A 17528-nucleotide genomic window follows, 5' to 3' on the forward strand; every position below is an offset into this window, starting at 1 on the left:
GGCCCTGGAGCTGGGGAGGGGGGTGTCATTGGTATTCTGGGCGCTGAGAAGTTCCCAATGGCTGGGCAGCAGTCAAGGCCCACCTCCTGGCACCAGACTGCACATTCATCTGCGACAGCCCTGGCCAGGGGGCCCTCTGGGCTCCCAGCAACCTCTGCATTTTGCACATTGGTTTGCTTGAGCAGTAATGTTCGTTCACAGGGCCACCCCGCCCCCACCCCAGCTCCCCCGTGTCCAGAGATCCTGACTTGCTTTGCTTAATCTATGAATCTGCTGTCTAACCTCACCCTTCCAGCTGCAAAGTCAGCTCCTCCTCGGTTTGGGGAGTGCAAGCACCACAGGAGACAAAACCAATCAGGACTTCCTCCAGGGAGGTGGCTAAGGTCTTTCGCATCTCATCTGGCCTCCAAAAATCGGGCTTCCCTCCCCCATTCTTATGTGTGCGTGGTGTCATTCTCTCTCCTTCCTTTTCCCTAGTCTCAAAGTCTGAGTCCCTCCACCTCTGCCCCGACCAAGGGGAAGTCCCGCTGGCTGTCTAACTACCATCCCTCCAGCTGCAACATCATCCGCTCCCTCCCCGCCCCGCCTGCCCTCCCTCCCTACTCCAAGTCTTCGGCTTCTCATCTCCAGAAGGATGTCCTACTTCGCTCGTCCTTGCTCTCTCCACTGCCGCCGGCAACCGACGCCGAGGAGGCAGCGGGTCCCGTGACTTTTCCGAGCCCCCCGCGTTCTGGGCCAGGGGGCGGGGGCAGCCCCGGGGAAGGGCAGGGCGGGACGGGGGGAAGAAAGGGGGTTTTGTGCGGCGCCCGGCCCGGCGCCCTCTTCCGAGCATCCTGCGGGCCCAGCCTCCGCTTGCGCCCGCGCAGTCCCCGCCGCAGTCTCAGCCGCAGCAGCAGGACCGAGCCGTGGACCCGGCGGAGACCCCCAGGGGACGCGACAAACTTCGCGCGCCGCACCCCAACTCTGGCCCTCGGCCGCACGCCGGTAGGTGAGCGCGACCGCAGCCCGGCCGCCGGGACCCGGGAGGGAGAGAGAAGGGCGCGCCCGCCGGGCGCCCAGGGGTCCGCGCCCCGCACCCCCCAGCCCTTGCCTCTGAGGAGCCGAGGTGTTCCCACCCCTGATGCCTCCGCGCGCCGGCGGCCCCTCCTATCATCTCTGCCCCTGGCACCCCCTCTGGTGCTCGCAGTCTGACCAGCGGCCCCCTTGGAGCCCACGGGAACGCCCCTCTCGGTCCTCGCGCCCTCCCTGCCGCGCGCTCCATCTCCGCCCTTGTCTCGGGCTGGGGGCGGTGGTCCGAGCCGCCCCGGCTCCCTGCGCCTTGCGGGCGGCACCGCGAGAGGAGCCGGGGCGAGCAGCCCTTGCTCCAGGGGCACCTCCCGTAGCCCCCAGGACGGCCGGTAGGAGCCGCTGTGGCGGGTAATCCGGCGCCCACTGGAGCTGGAATCCCACCCTGGCACTTACTTGTTGTGACCTTGGTCAAGTTAGTTGACCTCCCTGAACACCAGGTTCCTGATCAGTGTAATGGCCAAACAGCTTTTTTCCCCCACAAAGTTAAGGTTATACCTGGGAGGCATTTAACAAGGGCCTGGCTCCGGTACCACTCCTGCCTCCCTTCCTAGAACTGCCAGGAACTCTCCCCTATTTCCAGAATAGCTCTGCCCACGTGGTTTTAAGAGGACCATGAATTTTGTTATCACCACTAATATCTGCATTACTTTGCCCTGTCTGGGTGGCTCGGTTGGTTGTGGTTGAAGTGTCATCCCCAGCACCAAAAGGTTGTGGGTTGGATTCCATGTCAGGGCACATAACTAGGTTGTGGGTTCTTTCCTGGTGGCGGTGAGTTTGGGAGGCAACTGATCAATGTTTCCCTCTCACATCGATGTTTCTCTCTCTCTCTACCTCTCTCTCTAAAATCAATGAAAACATGTCGTTGGGTGAGGGTAGAAAAAAACACACAAACAACTGCATTACTTCTACTCCAGAAAATACCAGTAATACCAAGGGACAGTACCCATAGACCCACCCACAGTACTACCAGTGGCTGTGTTGTCATGGCTAACTTTGCCATTGATAAGAGCATCGTCTACATTTCAGATTTTATACTAAGAGGAGCTACAATAGCTCATCTGGTAATGTTGCTAATGGTATTATTAGTTGTGCTTCCCAGTAAATAGGACTATTTATACCATTACTGCAGTTACTCCTGCAGGCCCTTCGAAGGCCTGGCTGTATTGTGTAGGTTCTTGTTGCTGCTCACACAGCCACTAAGGGGATAGCTGAGAGCTTCCCTCCTGTTGGGACCCGAGCTCTCGCCTCCTGTGCATCCCAGCTGATCCTGCTGAGCACTGGAGCTCGGTTCCCATGGAGCGGACCTTGGATTCCAGCTGGTGGGCATTCAGCATGGAGATGGCAGTTGTTGGGTCTCACACACACACACACACACACACACACACACACACACACACACACACACAGCCTGGTGTTGATTCTCTGTGAATTGGGACTATGACGCCTGTGAGGGAGATGGAGGACCATGGTCAGAAAGAGAGATGATACTGTAACAAGGGGAAAGCTTCCTGAACAGCTTGAGAAACTCAAAACAAGGACAGAAATCCAGATGCTGGAGCAAGAGAGAGCTGGAGTGAGGGACAGTGTGGCATCAGGGGAAGGGACCGGAGGACTACTGAGCTCTCAAGGTTAGGGGTGGAGTGGTGTGTCCTACTCTGGCTGATGAGAAGATGGAGTGGAGGTGGACGGGTGTGTGGGATGGAGAAGGCAAGGCCTGGATCCCTGGGTCTGAGTCTGGTGCCTGATGAGGGACGCCTAAGTTTTCTCAGGACTCCTAGCTGTACCAAGAAGGGACTAAGGCCCAAGCTTGGTGTGATTGGCAGGTGGGGTGGGGTGGCAGAGCTCTCTAACTGTAAGAACTGTACAACTAGGACCACTCTGTCTCTGATCAGTGATTTCCATTCCTAGAGGTGGGGGTGGGAAACCTTCTTGTTCCAGGAAAGCCAGGTCCTCAGCCTCAGATATTCTCCTTTCATTCCCCCACCTTCATAACAGAGGCAAAAGGGGGGCCCAGGGCATTGCCAGAATGGCTCCAACTATATGGGTTTCTGGGCCACCCATCAGAGAGCTGGGAGCCAGGTCTGTGAGCAGCTTCAGCCCAGAGAGAGGGGAGGGAGGGCTCCAGGGAGAGACCTGGCCTAGGACCTGGCACAGCTCAAATGCATGGCTGACAGTCTCCACAGCACCACAGGCACTGGGTATTCATCCGCAAAGATCCCCCAACCCCAGAAAACAGTCTTCCCAAGGTGCCTCCATATCCAGAGCCAGTCTCAGCACCTCTGATCTGGCCACATCAGAGGTCAGAGAGATGCCCTGGGCCACTCTATCTGACCCCAGCCACTCCTCCCCCAACTTTGACCATGAGGAAATGATGCCATCACAGTGGGGGAAGCAGAGGCTCACACTGATGAGGAGGCATCCTCAGTAGAACCTGGAAGAAGACCGGGCTTTCTCATCAGCTCAGGCTTAGGAAAGTGGTACATGTATGAAGGCAGGGAAGATGGAGGTTGAACAATGGGCCTGATATGGGAATGAGTAGCCAGGGGGAATAAGTCTGATCTCTAGTAAGTCTGGCCTGCAATCTAACCTTCATCTCTCCTGCTGCACCATTGGTCTGTTACATGGCAGACTTGGGTCTTCATGGTCTTCTAATTCTAGCCTTACCCTTAAAGATGACATTGGACACTAGCTCCACAGCTTTCTGTCCTGGGGGCACATTGGCCTGGTGCCTGCCTTGGCTTCACTGGGGACTCAGGGTCAGCGCTATCCCTCTCTGGGCTCCATTTCTCAATGTTACAGCCCCATCCCTCCATTATGAGAGTGTAAATGCTGTGAGATCTTCAGAGAAATACTCTGGGTTCTCAAAGAGCTTCTTATAACCAAGGGCAGGAAGGAGATAGCACCTCTCATTTATTCTCACCCACTCCTCTTAGCCCACCCCCCAATCCAGGGTTAGGGTGGGGGAAGGGAGAGGCTGGATGGAGGCCAGACTGGCAGAGACAGGGGCTTTGTCCCAGCTAGTTTCTGAGCCAGGAGATCCGGTGGGAAAGCCTGTGCCAGACAGAAAGGAAAGGCTGGGAGGAAGAAAAGAGAAGGCAGCCAAGGAGGGGGCGGAGGATGCTGGGGAGTAAAGAGAAGAGTTTCCTTATAAGTAATGATGGGGTGGAGGAAGGTCAAGGAGGGGCTGTGCTGGGGAAAAGTTGTGCATTGCCTGGGTTCAGTCTAGGAGGCCCTCCTGGAGGAGGCCAGGTGGCTACGGTACTCAGGGAGAAAGGGACAAGAAGGGAAGTTTGGGGGGGTTCTGTGGGAGGAGAAGACTCTGGGTATGAAGAAGGAGTCTGGCACTGGGAGAGGCAGAGAGAACTCTAAACACTTATAGATATATAGCACCCACCACTCATTCTATATGCTATAAGCATTTATTGAGCTCCTACTGTGTGTTGGATGCTGTGTATTTGTACAGGATTTTTTAGAATATAAAGTGTTCTCAAAACACACAGCCTCATCACAAGCTGTGAGGTGGTAGTAATGGTGCTCTTTTACAAGAAAACAAAAGCCCAGAGAAGGTAAGGAACTTGCCTTAAGTCATACAGTGAGATGACTAGAAATGAGGTATTGGCTTTGAATAAGAATTTTGGTCATCAGAAACAGTGTTGGTGAGGTGGAGGCATTGGACTTCTGGGGCCAGATGTGAGTCCACATGGATATGTTGGGGAGCCAGGGTAAGTCCATCCTGAGGTCTAACCCTATCTTTCTTCCTCAAGTCTCCCCATCAGCCTGCAGCATGACCCCACTGTTCCTGTCCCTGCTGGCAGCCCTGACCCTGGCTGGGGTCCCTGAGGCCTTAGCTGATGCCTTGGAAGGGGACAGCTCAGGTAAGCAACCCGCTTAGGGTCATTTCCTCTGTCTCCTGCATCTTCCCTGTGGTAGGGAGTGGTCTCTTGTTCTGCCCTAACCAACCTCTTTCAGCTTGGGGGGGCTCAGGGAGGAGATAGAATTTGGAGGACTATGGGGAAGGGTCTGGGCTGGGACCCTTTGAAAGAAGGGATGAGTTGTGGGTCCCTGGTAGGATGTGGAAACTTGGGGTAGGGCTGGGGAAAGGCACAAGGTGCAAGGTTGCCAGCCTTTAGAGTGGAGGGTGGGAGACCCTTGGGACAGGATGAGGGGCTGGGAGGCAGAACAGAGGTGGAGTTGGAAAAGATCCTGAACAGACTGAGAAATTTTGAGCACAGGACTGTAGGACCCAGGGGGCAGGGTTTGAAGACCTTGGGGGGGGGGGGGCCAGGAACCTTAGGGCAGTCCTCTGGGGGCGAATTGACTGGGAGACTTCAGGGATCTGTCTGGGGATCTAGAGGTGGGTTTGCAGGACCCTGGGGGCTGGGGCCCAGGTTGTTGGGGACAGTTTAGGAAAACCCAAAGACAAGGCCCGGGAATCTTGGGGTGAGACGGGAGGGATCCCGGAGAGGGGCTTGGAAAGCGGGCTGAAGTCGCAGCCAGTCCTGCCCCGCCCACAGAGGACCGGGCCTTCCGAGTGCGCATCGCGGGCGCCCCGCCGCTGCAGGGCGTGCTGGGCGGCGCCCTCACCATTCCGTGCCACGTCCACTACTCGCGGCCGCCGTCGGGCCGCAGGGCCGTGCTGGGCTCCCCGCGGGTCAAGTGGACCTTTCTGTCCGGGGGCCGGGAGGCCGAGGTGCTGGTGGCGCGCGGGCTGCGGGTCAAGGTGAGCGAGGCCTACCGGTTCCGCGTGGCGCTGCCCGCCTACCCCGCGTCGCTCACCGACGTCTCCCTGGCGCTGAGCGAGCTGAGACCCAACGACTCGGGCATCTACCGCTGCGAGGTCCAGCACGGCATCGACGACAGCAGCGACGCAGTGGAGGTCAAGGTCAAAGGTGAGAGGGCAGCAACCTGGAGAAGTTCAAAGAGGGGAGGGGAGGACTCTGGCCCTCAGGGAGCCCACAGTCTGAGGGGGGAGCTAACACCTGGAAGACAATGGCCGATGAGATGCAGAGATGCAGGCCTTTGTTACCTCCTTTCTCTCTTCAAGTGGGGGAAGTTCTACCTAGAGTCGAACTTAAGCCTCTTATTCTGTAAACTGAATGTAACCTGGACTTTACCTTTTGTGGACAGATGAGTGACAAGAAGGGTGAGGGGAGGTCAGTGTGCAGAGTGACCATGCCTCTAGGAGTCCTCTCTGCCCCTCAGGGGTCGTCTTTCTGTACCGGGAAGGCTCTGCCCGCTATGCTTTCTCCTTCGCTGGAGCCCAGGAGGCCTGTGCCCGCATCGGAGCCCGCATTGCCACCCCTGAGCAGCTCTATGCAGCCTATCTTGGGGGCTATGAGCAGTGTGATGCTGGCTGGCTGTCCGACCAGACTGTCAGGTAGGCTGGGCTGTGGACCGGGAACTTCTGGTTGTCTTGGAGGTAGCTGTGGCCTCCGGTTCTGCCAGGGGCTGCCTGCTGCCTCAGGGCTCCCTGCCTCCTGGGAATGAAGTTGGTCCGTAGAGAATAGGTGGGGACCTGCCCTGGAGGTGTGCATCCCCGCAGAGCTGGGAGGACAACTGGCTGCATGGAACAGCAAGGTGATTTCGGAAGGCCACCGTGGGACGGCTTCCTGGTGAAGGTGTCGGTCCTCCCTCCCCAGGTATCCCATCCAGACTCCACGAGAGGCCTGTTATGGAGACATGGATGGCTTCCCTGGTGTCCGAAACTATGGACTGGTGGACCCAAATGACCTCTATGATGTCTACTGTTATGCTGAAGACCTAAATGGTGATTGGATCTGAGGGGTTCCCAGGGGACAAACCCCTTATCTAATGCTGCCCATGGGTCTTCCTGGGGCCTCTGCTGGACCTATTGCCCTTCATGTGTTTAAGGGGGAAGCCAGGGGTAAGGAAACAAACTTGACCATGGCAAGTTCATGGTCAAAGCCTCAGGCACGCATAGGAGACTGAGTTTGCACTTTCGCTTTCCTGTTACCTGCTGTGCATCTCTACTTCTTAGCATCTCTAGGCCTCAGTTTCCTTTTTAGCAGCATGAGGAAGTCGGGCCAGGTTCCTCTGAGCAATAATATCCATCCTGAGGTTCTATCCAGACTTTGGTCCTATGAAGTAAGATAATTGACTCCATGTCACAGATGAGGAGATTGAGGCCTAGAGAAGCTTGCCCAGGGTCCCTGTGGGAACCCAGGGTAGAAGGGGCTACCAACTTCCTGGCAACCCCGTCTCCTCTTCCCCACCAGGAGAGCTGTTCCTGGGTGCTCCCCCAGACAAGCTGACGCTGGAGGAAGCACGGGCATACTGCCAGGAGCGGGGAGCAGAGATCGCCACCACAGGCCAGCTGTATGCAGCCTGGGATGGTGGCTTGGACCGCTGCAGCCCAGGCTGGCTGGCCGACGGCAGTGTGCGCTACCCCATCATCACACCCAGCCAGCGCTGCGGTGGGGGCCTGCCTGGTGTCAAGACTCTCTTCCTCTTCCCCAACCAGACTGGCTTCCCTAACAAGCATAGCCGCTTCAACGTCTATTGCTTCCGAGGTGAGCCCGCCTTCCTGCAGGGATTGAGACCAACCTCACAGAGACAGAGTCAGCCCTGAAGTCCTGCCCCAACTCTGAGCAGTTCCTCTCAGGTCTTTGCCATTTGCCTGAAGGAGGCTTGGGTCATGTTCAGCTTGTCACTAGCGTTTAAATTCTGGTCACATCCTCTGGCTTGGCTATGTGGCCTCCAGGAGTGCTCACTTCTCTGCATCTTCTCACCTCCCTCCACATCAGTAGTCCAGGCTTGTCTCTTCCAGTTTCAAAACTGCCTCTCCCATGTTGGGCTACCAACTATGTTTCCATTTCTGGCCAGCTCATTAGCAGAGCAGAGATGACTGACAATCTCTGAATCCAACAAATGATTTGCTCTAGTTAACCAAATGCCCTCAAGAGCCATTAAAGGGGTTTCCAGAACCTTCAGCTTGAAAGTGTCATATCTTTAAACACCAAATATTGATGGACAGATACAGGTTCCCCCACAGGGAGCAGGTCCTTAAGGACTGTTGGGTGTAGAGATGGCTTCCTGCCCACATCTTATATTGGGAGATGAGGGGGGCAATGCCTGGGACCCCCAGAGGCACAGGGCCCAGGCCAAAGGTGACTAAAACTCAGGGAAAATGGAGAGAGGAACTGAATCAGGAGGCATGGGGAGATGACTCTGGTTGCAAGCAGGTGGAAGACAGAGGCATGCAGGGCACAGGTTTGCTTATCTGGTATTAGCAAGGCTCACTGGAGCAGGTGACAAGGGCAGGACATGCTGTCCTGTTTCATCTGGCTGAGCACAGATGGCCCTCAGGGCTTTTCTTAGCCCAATTCCACCTTCACTTCATTGGTTTTCCTCTCTTGGTTTACTCCCCTAGAGGCAAGGTAATCTATTCTAAATCTCTGCTATTTGAAGGGAGCAGACCCCGGAAAGATAGGGTGGCCCCTTCCTTTGCCTCAGTACTGACATCCTCAGGTGTTGACCACTCAGTGTTCTTCCTGCCCTGTGCCCTTCAGCTCTCCTAGTGGTGGCAGCCTGGCCCCTTCCATTTCAAAGGTCTTGAGATGACTGGGATCCCTCACATCTTGCCCCAAGCCCAAGGTGCTGAGGCCATTCTGTGCAGCCTTCTGCTGCCATCCCTTACTCGTGGGATGATCTCTCCCCTGAGCCTTTCTTTACCTTTCTACCTGAAACAGTATTTCCCATCCCACCTCCTTCCTCTGCTTAAGTTTTCTTTATATGGTAACATTCTAATACTTGTTTGTTTGCTTATTACCTGTACATAGAATATAAATTCCCTTGTGGGCGGGAAGCTTGCTGTTTTGCTCTTCACTGTATTCTCAATGCCCCGGAGAATGCTCAGCATGACATGTAGTGGGAACTTGATTAATGCTTGAGGAACAAGTGGTGACATCCTAGGGTGCTTCCATGGCCCCATGGGTGCTCCACAGGGAAGATGAGAGAGAACTGAGGGAATTCCATGGTCTCTGAGTTATAACCCAGAGCCCTCACATGTAGGCTATGACCCGGGGGGACAGAGCCACCTATTTAATTCCCTTACTGGCACTTAACTCCTGCAACAGACTCTGCCCAGCCCTCTGCCACCCCTGAGGACTCCAATCCAGGCTCTGACTCAGCCTCTGATGGACTGGAGGCCATTGTAACAGTGACAGAGACCCTGGAGGAACTGCAGCTGCCTCAGGAAGCTGTGGAGAGTGAGTCCCGAGGAGCCATCTACTCCATTCCCATCTTGGAGGATGGAGGAGGTGGAAGCTCCACTCCAGAAGACCCAGCAGAGGCTCCTAGGACCCTTCAAGGTAACTCAAGTCCTTTAGTCTGGGCAGGTCTGCACCTGAGAGGTCAGGGGCAGGAGCCCAGCTTGATAATGGGGCTATGGCAGCTCGGCTCTGCCCTGTACTTTCTCAGCAGCTCAATGGTGCAAGGCATCTCTCCTGTCCCTCTTCCAACCTTTGCCTTTCCAGCAAATTCCACTTCCAACTCTCTGGGTCTAGAGATATTTGGACTAAGGAGCTTCCCTCTGGGAAGGACAAGCCTTTGTTTGGTCTCTCCTCTCCCTTACCTACCCAAACTAGACTAGAGAATTTTAACAGACTAGGAGAGGGAGATGCAAGGACCCTGTTTCCCCAGGCTAATAATGACAGCTCACAGAGCCTTCTCAAGTGTTGCCTCAACATTGCAGCTGCTATTGAAACTCTCCTGGTGTGGAGCAAAGACAGCTTCTCCCCAGTGCAGGCTCTGTCCTCTGCCCCAGTCCCCACCCTCCCCAGCTGCCTTTCTCCCCGGCCTCTTCCATTCCTCTTCCAGTGGGTGGTGCTGTCCCTGGTGCTGAATCCTCTGTGCTTTGCCTAGAATTTGAACCCCAATCTGTTGTACCTCCCATGCGGTCCTCAGAAGAGGAAGGCAAGGCATTGGAGGAAGAAGAGAAAAACAAAGATGGGAAAGAAGAAGAGGAGGAGGAGGAAGAGGAGGAGGTGGAAGACGAGGCCCCGTGGGCCTGGCCCAGCGAGCTCAGCAGCCCAGACCCAGAAACCCCTCTGCCCAGCGAGCCAGCCCTAGACCAGTCACTCTCGCGGGCATCCCAGTCATCCACAGTCCCACAGCCTGCTGCATCGCCACCTCCCAATGGACAGCCAGGGGCTCCCAGGCCTCCAAGAGTCCTAGGACCACCCACTGAGACTCTGCCCACTCCCTGGGAGGGGAACCTGGCATCTCCACCTTTCACTCCAACTGGGGCAAGAGAGGTGGGGGGAAAGACTGGGGGTCCTGAGCTGTCCGGAGTCCCTCGAGGAGAGAGTGAGGAGACAGGGAGCTCCGAGGATGCCCCTGCTCTGCTTCCAGCCACACAGGCCCCTGAGGGTACCAGGGAGCTGGAGGCCCCCTCAGAAGAGAATTCTGGAAGGATTGTCCCAGCAGGGACCTCAGTGCAGGCCCAGCCAGTGCTGCCCACTGACAGCTCCAGCCACGGTGGAGTGGCCGTGGCCCCCTCATCAGGTAACTTTGCCCAAGGCTCAGCTTCCCTATTTCTCTTCCTCCTTTTTCTACCCCTACAGCTCTGAGCCACCTCACCTGTAGTCCTTTAACCCACCATTGCCCCGAACTCCTGTCCTTTGCCTTTATTCTCCTACCCACCTCTACCTGTGGGTTTCCTATTTTGGATACCCCACCATGTGACTTCCACCCCAGCTCTGATTCTTCACCCTATGGCCCCCAATGCCCTGAACCTCACCCTAAGACACTCTTCCTGTTTCTGAAATGCTCACTCTATTACTCCAGCCCCATCACTGACCACCTTAGACTCTTTCCTACTCTTGGGCTCTCCACCTGTGACTCACATCTCACCCACCCCACGGATCACCCTCATGCCTCATGCACTAGGGAGCCCTCATCGCCTGTTGCCCACTTCAAGGCCCAGGCTGGTCTCCCACTGCTCCCTTCCCCCTTCCTGGGTGCCATGCCCTTCAGACGCCTCCCACTAATATCAGGAAAGCCTGGGACCCCATCCCCACCTCTCAACCTCTGGGGTCCAGGAGAGCCCTTAATCCCACAGAGCCTTAAGCGACTACTTCTGTGAAGTATTTTTTCATTTGTTTCATGGAAAACAAACCTTGGAAATAAATCTCTATTAAATTGCTTTATAACCAAAACTCTGGCACCCTCTGTCTCCACCCCCAGCTGTCTGCCCTTTACATTCCATAGATTCATGTCATGGGTAGTTCTGTGATTCTTCTCTCTCTCTCTCTCTCTCTCTCTCTCTCTCTCTCTCTCCCTCCCTCTCTCCCCCCCCCCCACTGCTCTGCCTTGCTTCCTTTTTCGTCTTCAGCCTGAACCCTTTCCTGTCCTAGCAATCTAACAGCCCCTTGCTGTTCTCTCATCCTGTTCTCAGGTCTCTCTCCACTTTCCTTCCTGAGTGCTGAGATCCAAAATCTGACTGTACACATACCCACAGGAGTCCTTGTCCATCAGCTGCATGAGTGCTGGGAGGTGTGGTCCCTCACCCTTGGAGGGGAGAAGCCTCCACAGCCTGGAGTGTGTGTGTGTGTGTGTGTGTGTGTGTGTGTGTGCGTGTGTGCACACACATTTGTATTCATTTCTGGTCCATCTCAATGGATCCCATATAGAGGAACATATACAGAGTAGTGATGAAAAACTCTCTCAGCCTAGGTGTGGTTCCCTGAGGTACCCCAGGGCCCATGCCTCCCTGGGGGGCCCTGCATCTCAGCAAGGGAATGGTGTCTAACTTTCATCCCACTGTCCACAGCCTTCCTCTCCTCCATTAACCCCTGCACTAATGGCCATCCCAACCCCTTAGGAAGAATGTTTTTACTCTCCCTAAACCCAAAGGATCTCAAAGTCCCTAATGCTGAGAAGATACAGATCAGGAGGCAAGGGGAGAGAGGGAGTAGAGAGGGAGGGGAATGGAGAGATAGGTTCTGGCATTTTAGAGAAGCCCTACCTGCTCAGGGAAGGTTGAGCTTCCTGATGGAGGCCCCTGCAGAAGGCTGGGATGCCCTCAGTCCCAGGAACCCTTCTCCCAGAGGGCCCAGGGTGTCCCTGGTGTCCCTGCATCACATCCAGGCTCACACATTTCAACTGTTGGCTCCCTCCCAGCTGGCCTTGGATTTCAGCGCTGGTGGGGTGGGGAGGGGTTTGGTGGGAAGAGGAGCACCATGGGCAGTTGCCCACCTGGAAGTCGCGGAAAGGTCTTCTGGCTACTGTTGCAGCAGAATGGAAGACAAAACTCTCTGGTCATGTATAGTAGCTGGCCCAGATGGGGAGGAAGGCAGACCAGAAAATCTCACCCTAATCTACCCATCCTGGCTCAGGTTCAGCCAGAGGGGAAGGACCTATGGCCTGGGCAGGGCACCAGGGACCAAGTTGGAGAGTTTCTGTCTCCCAGGATTGGAGGATTGGAGAGAAGACAACAGAAAGAGCAGGAAAATGTGAGGAATGAGGGAAGGGTTCAGGACTCCTACCCTCTGTGGGGTCTGGTGCTTAAAGGGTTAAATAAAACACCTCCCCTTCCCCCTTTCCCTGGTGGGTAGGTAAAACTATTGGGAAGACAGGGAGAGTGGTGCTGGAACAGCTGATTCGTTTTACCCCAAACAGCTAGATCACAGCAGCAAAAATTTTTGAATCAATTCCATCTTCCCCTCCCCCACCTCTGCTCTGATCCCTACCAGGCATTGGGATCTTGGGCAAAAGTAAAGCATGTGGGCCTTGGCCTTGGCTGCTAGGGGGTGGGTGCCACAATCTGAAGGATCCTGCCCAAGGATGGTTTTATTGCTCAGGGCTGAGAGCCCTGAACTGTGCTGTCATTCAGTCTGTGGGGTTATCTTTCCTTGGGTCATCAGGACCAGAAAGCAGTAGAATCTGATAGCCCCTCCAGCATCCAGGCTCAGCCCCAGGATCTAGAGAGTGTCCAGAGGAGAAGGCAGGTGGCCTAGCCAGGTGGAGCTGGAGCCAGACAGCAGATTACAGGCCTTCATGGTAGTGTATTAGTCTTAAGGAGACTGCCTGGAGAAGAGAGAGCCAAAAGGAGGTTGTGAGATGGATCAGAGGGGGTTCTAGGCTAACAAACCTGCAGAAAACCTGGACTAGAGGGTGAAAGGAAAGTCTGGTAAAGAGGAAGAGTCTGTGAAGATAAAAGGGGAGGCAAAGAGGTCGGATGATGTTGAGAGAGTGTGGGGGCCAACACTGCAGGACAGTGGGAGCCACTGCAGCCTCATTCCAGAGCTGGGAGAGAGGGGGTAGGGCTCAAAGTAAGGGAAGTGTATTGGATCTTCATTCACAGTTTCTGGGGCTGACTCTGCCCAGTGGACAGCAGGAGAAATGGTTAGCTCCCATCTGGCCCCCCTCCCCCAATATCAGGTCCCAGGAGCAGTAAAGGGCAGGCCACACTCACTGGTGGCTGTGGGGACTCTCCTCCAATTCCATGGAGCCCACCTGGACTGTACAGAACTGTTCTGGGACCTGGCACAAAGACAAGGGGTGGGAGACTAAACTCCCAGAGAGATAAAGTGACCTGTCCAATGTCACCCAGCAGAGCTGGGAGCCAGACAAGAGCCAAGTCTCATGACTGACAGCCCAATATCTTTCTTCTTAGTGGGGTTGAGTCCTGAGGGCCTTCCTGGCCACTTTCCCCCAGCTCCTGTTAGAGTAAGCCCACACTGGTGGCCATGACAATGGCTAGCACAGAGCTGAGCCAATGCTGAAGTGGGGGCCTTGACACGACCCAGGAGGTGGAGAGAAATCCAGAATTCATTCTGGGCTCTAACCAGAGGCAGGTTCCAGGGAGAATTTTTAGGGTGCTGTTTTAGCTCCCAGGAAAAGGGGGTTGTGGCTGAGGACTCTCTGAACCCTCTCCAGAAGGACTCAGGCAGCAGGGCCATGCTCCCCTGCTTCCCTCCACCTCACTTCTCTCCCCTCTCAGGTGACTGTGTCCCCAGCCCTTGCCACAATGGTGGGACATGCTTGGAGGAGGAGGAGGGGGTCCGCTGCCTATGTTTGCCTGGCTATGGGGGGGACCTGTGCGATGTTGGTGAGTGTGCTTGAGGGGCTGGTGGGAGGTGGGGATAGATCTGAAACCTGTACCCTGCCACAACATGCTGGTTCCAGAGGAAGGACAGAGGGCACTGTTTTTTGGCTTTGTCGTTGATTAACCTGTTTTAGGCAAATCACATAAGCTGTCTGAGCCCTACCCTCGATTTCCTCACCTGTTAAGTGGAACCAAAAATGCCTTTCTCAGGGGTTCGGTGCGGGTGGACTGCTTAGCATACTTCTGGCATTTGGAGTCAATACATGTCAGTTTCCATTCTCCTGGGAAGAGAGGAGCGTAGGGCTCTTTTTTAGGATGGAGAATTGCAGAGACCCAGGCCGGGTTTCCCAGCCCTCACCCCGGTCCCCAGTCGCTCAGAGAAGAAAGTCATCAGGTCCAGGGCACCAGGGCTCCTCCCGGCTCCCCCTCCCCCCCTTCCCTACTAGCTCTTTGGCCCCGCCCCCTGCCCTGGCCCCGCCCCCTCAGGCTGCGGCGGTGGGAGGAGCCAAGACCCTTTCAGGTGACCAGGCCCCTTTGAGCTCCCGGATCCTCCCGCCTAAGTTGCCTGCCCTTCTGCGCCCCAGGCCTCCGCTTCTGCAGCCCCGGCTGGGACGCTTTCCAGGGCGCCTGCTACAAGCACTTTTCCACACGAAGGAGCTGGGAGGAGGCAGAGACCCAGTGCCGGATGTATGGCGCGCACCTGGCCAGCATCAGCACGCCCGAGGAACAGAACTTCATCAACAGTGGGCTGGGGCCGGGCGGGAGGGACCCTGGCGCCTGCTCTCTCTCCCTCACACGCACTCACTCCTTAACCAGCTAATTAATGACTATGTTAATGAATTAACTCCCTTATTCATTAATTCGGGTACTCATTACTTGGTTTACCTCATTCTGTTAATTCACTTTTCCTTTCTCTCCCTCCTGCCCACCCCACACGTGGGAGGTGGGGCTTCAGACGGGAAGCTGAGGTTAGAGCTGGAAATGCACCTGCATCAGCCTGGGGGTGGCCCAGGGGCCCCCTTCAGCGCTCTCACCTCCCTGGCTCTCCTACCTCCATCTGCTTTCCCCGACCCTGACCTCATTGAACGTTTTTACTGTTTTTCTAGAGTTTCCCTTTTCTAGCCCGGGTAATATTTTTCTTCTTCCCTCACCCACCACGTCCCTGCCTTCCCACAGGCCCACGTGCAGAGGTGGGAGCGATGGAAACCAGGAGGTTGGGTGGCGGGTAGGACTTCTCCAGCGGCCACCCACCCACCGCTCGATCCTGGGGAATGATCGCCATCTGCTGGCAGCGGGGCTCACTGCACACCGTCTCCCCTGCGGTTCTTTTCTAGATCGATACCGGGAGTACCAGTGGATTGGGCTCAATGACAGGACCATCGAAGGCGATTTCCTGTGGTCAGATGGCGTCCCTCTGGTGAGAGGCTCCTGCCGCCTCTCAAGTTCTCTAGGTCGCTTCTTCGAAGCATTTCCACCTCTACCCCACAGTTACCCCAATCCTCCCTCTCCTTTTTCTGGCTCCTTCCTTTCCCCCTGCCCTTTCTCTCTCCCTGGGTCCTCCCTTCTTTGTGTCCTTCTGTCTTCTCTTCTGGTTCCCATTATCCTTCCCCCCAAAGCCCCTCACCTCTCCTTTCCCCCTCCTGGGGTTCCCTACTCCCCATTCCCTTAGCCTGCCCTCTCCTGTGCCCCTCCCACCCCTCTTCCCCATGCCCTCCAGGTGCATTCCTCTCAGTGCTCCTGTACTGGAGCTCCTCACCACCTCCTCCATCCCCACCCACCTAGCTCTATGAGAACTGGAACCCTGGGCAGCCTGACAGCTACTTCCTGTCGGGAGAGAACTGCGTGGTCATGGTGTGGCATGATCAGGGACAATGGAGCGATGTGCCCTGCAACTACCACCTGTCCTACACCTGCAAGATGGGGCTGGGTGAGGGTGGACAAGGGAGAGGAGGGGTGGGGGCTCGGGATCCAGGAACTGATGTGTGTATAGAAGGAGGGTGCAAAGCTGCAGAGAGAGTCAGAAATGGGTCCCAGGCCATGAGCATGGGAGGGATAACAAATTAGATGGGTCTACTCAGAATCCCTGCTCTTTTTTGTATCAGATTGTGGCCCACTCTTCTCATCTTCATCCTGATTCTGGGAACTGTCTGTCACTCATAGAGCCAGGCTCCCAGTTTCTGACTGTGTCTCCCCTACAGTGTCTTGTGGATCCCCACCGGAGTTGCCCCTGGCTCAAGTGTTTGGCCGCCCGAGACAGCGCTATGAAGTGGACACGGTGCTTCGTTACCGGTGCCGGGAGGGGCTGGCCCAACGCAACCTGCCACTGATCCGCTGCCAAGAGAATGGTCACTGGGAGCCCCCCCAGATCTCCTGTGTGCCCCGCAGGCCTGTGAGTGTCAAGAGGAGGCAGGTGGGGGGAACTAGCCAACAGTAGCACTGGGCTCCAATCCTAATTCTGCCAGTCACTGACTGTGTAACCTTGGAGTAATCACTACCCCTCTCTGGAGCCAAGGGAAGGAGGTGGGCTGGATGCTCTGGGGTTCTTCAGCGCTGATGTCAGAACATTTGGCCAAGCTCTGGGTCCCTTAAGGGCTGAGCCAGGGCAAGTGTTTGATGAGATGAGGCATCAAGGAGCAAGAATGCCAGAGGGCAGGCTCTGAGAAGAGAAGGGGGATGAGCCCAGGGCTGAGGGTGAGTGTGTGTGTCTTCCCCAGTCTCGAGCTCTGCGCCCAATGAAGGCCACAGAAGGACGTCAGGGGAGGCTACTGAGGCACTGGAAGGTGCTGTTTACCCCTCCTTCCAGTCATGTTCCAGGTCCGTAAAGGCAAGGCCTTGAATACTGCTGCCCCCGACACTGCCCTCATGCCCCTCCATGGGAAGTGACTACATGAGAGGGGTGGAGCTGGAGTCCAGGTGACAGTGTCTGAAGGGGCTTCTGGGAAATACCTGAGCAGCTACAGCCCAGCCTAGGCCCTTCTACACTGAGCATCAGGTTTTCCCCTCAGGGCCTTAAATTGCCCCTAAGTGCCTCAACTGCCCCATCCTTGCCAGCCACCCTGTCCCCTCCTTTCCCCTGGGGGGCTCTGTGGCCACTCATTCTCAGTTTTTCAAGAGAATGAGTTTGCAGGATGGCATACCTGTAAAACCAGCAGGAAATAAAGCTGCATTTGGGTGCATTTGAGTTTGATGCTTCTGAGAAGAGACAGAGAGAAGTGGGGTTGGGATTAGCCTCACAGGATAAATATAAATATACCTTTGGGGTTGATTGGTTTCTGAAGGCCAGAGAAGTCCCCAAGATGTCAGGGGATAGAATAGTGACTGGCACAGAGCGGCTGCCCAGTAAGTATTTATGGGATGAAGGGGCCCTCGGGATTGGGGGGACAGCATCAGG

General features: G+C 55.8%; 1 protein-coding gene across 2 annotated transcripts; it reads left to right on the plus strand.

Moving 5' to 3' along the window:
• The first annotated feature begins 829 nt into the window (after positions 1 to 829).
• On the plus strand, positions 830 to 17312 carry BCAN (brevican). Of its 2 annotated transcripts, none has more exons than XM_081120798.1 (14): positions 830 to 984; positions 4833 to 4943; positions 5583 to 5957; positions 6271 to 6445; positions 6708 to 6835; positions 7305 to 7598; positions 9165 to 9398; positions 9952 to 10593; positions 14033 to 14140; positions 14722 to 14880; positions 15472 to 15554; positions 15920 to 16064; positions 16336 to 16526; positions 16852 to 17312. In XM_081120798.1, the coding sequence occupies exons 2-14, from the start codon at positions 4853 to 4855 to the stop codon at positions 16957 to 16959; spliced, it is 2733 nt and encodes a 910-aa protein (XP_080976924.1). In that variant the 5' UTR covers positions 830 to 984; positions 4833 to 4852; the 3' UTR covers positions 16960 to 17312. The 2 variants fall into 2 exon arrangements, with proteins under 2 accessions (XP_080976924.1, XP_080976925.1); XM_081120799.1 differs by having other exon boundaries at positions 869 to 984; positions 9994 to 10593.
• Positions 17313 to 17528: the final 216 nt, after the last annotated feature.

Source organism: Miniopterus schreibersii, assembly GCF_964146895.1.
Source record: "Miniopterus schreibersii genome assembly, chromosome: 19".
NCBI lineage: Eukaryota > Metazoa > Chordata > Mammalia > Chiroptera > Miniopteridae > Miniopterus > Miniopterus schreibersii.

Excerpts from the sequence above, each read along its gene's own strand:
- BCAN (XM_081120798.1), top strand. The coding sequence starts at position 4,853 with ATGACCCCACTGTTCCTGTCCCTGCTGGCAGCCCTGACCCTGGCTGGG. Across the intron at positions 5,958-6,270 it reads AGTGGAGGTCAAGGTCAAAG|GGGTCGTCTTTCTGTACCGG; the intron begins GTGAGAGGGCAG and ends TCTGCCCCTCAG. Across the intron at positions 15,555-15,919 it reads GGTCAGATGGCGTCCCTCTG|CTCTATGAGAACTGGAACCC; the intron begins GTGAGAGGCTCC and ends CCACCCACCTAG.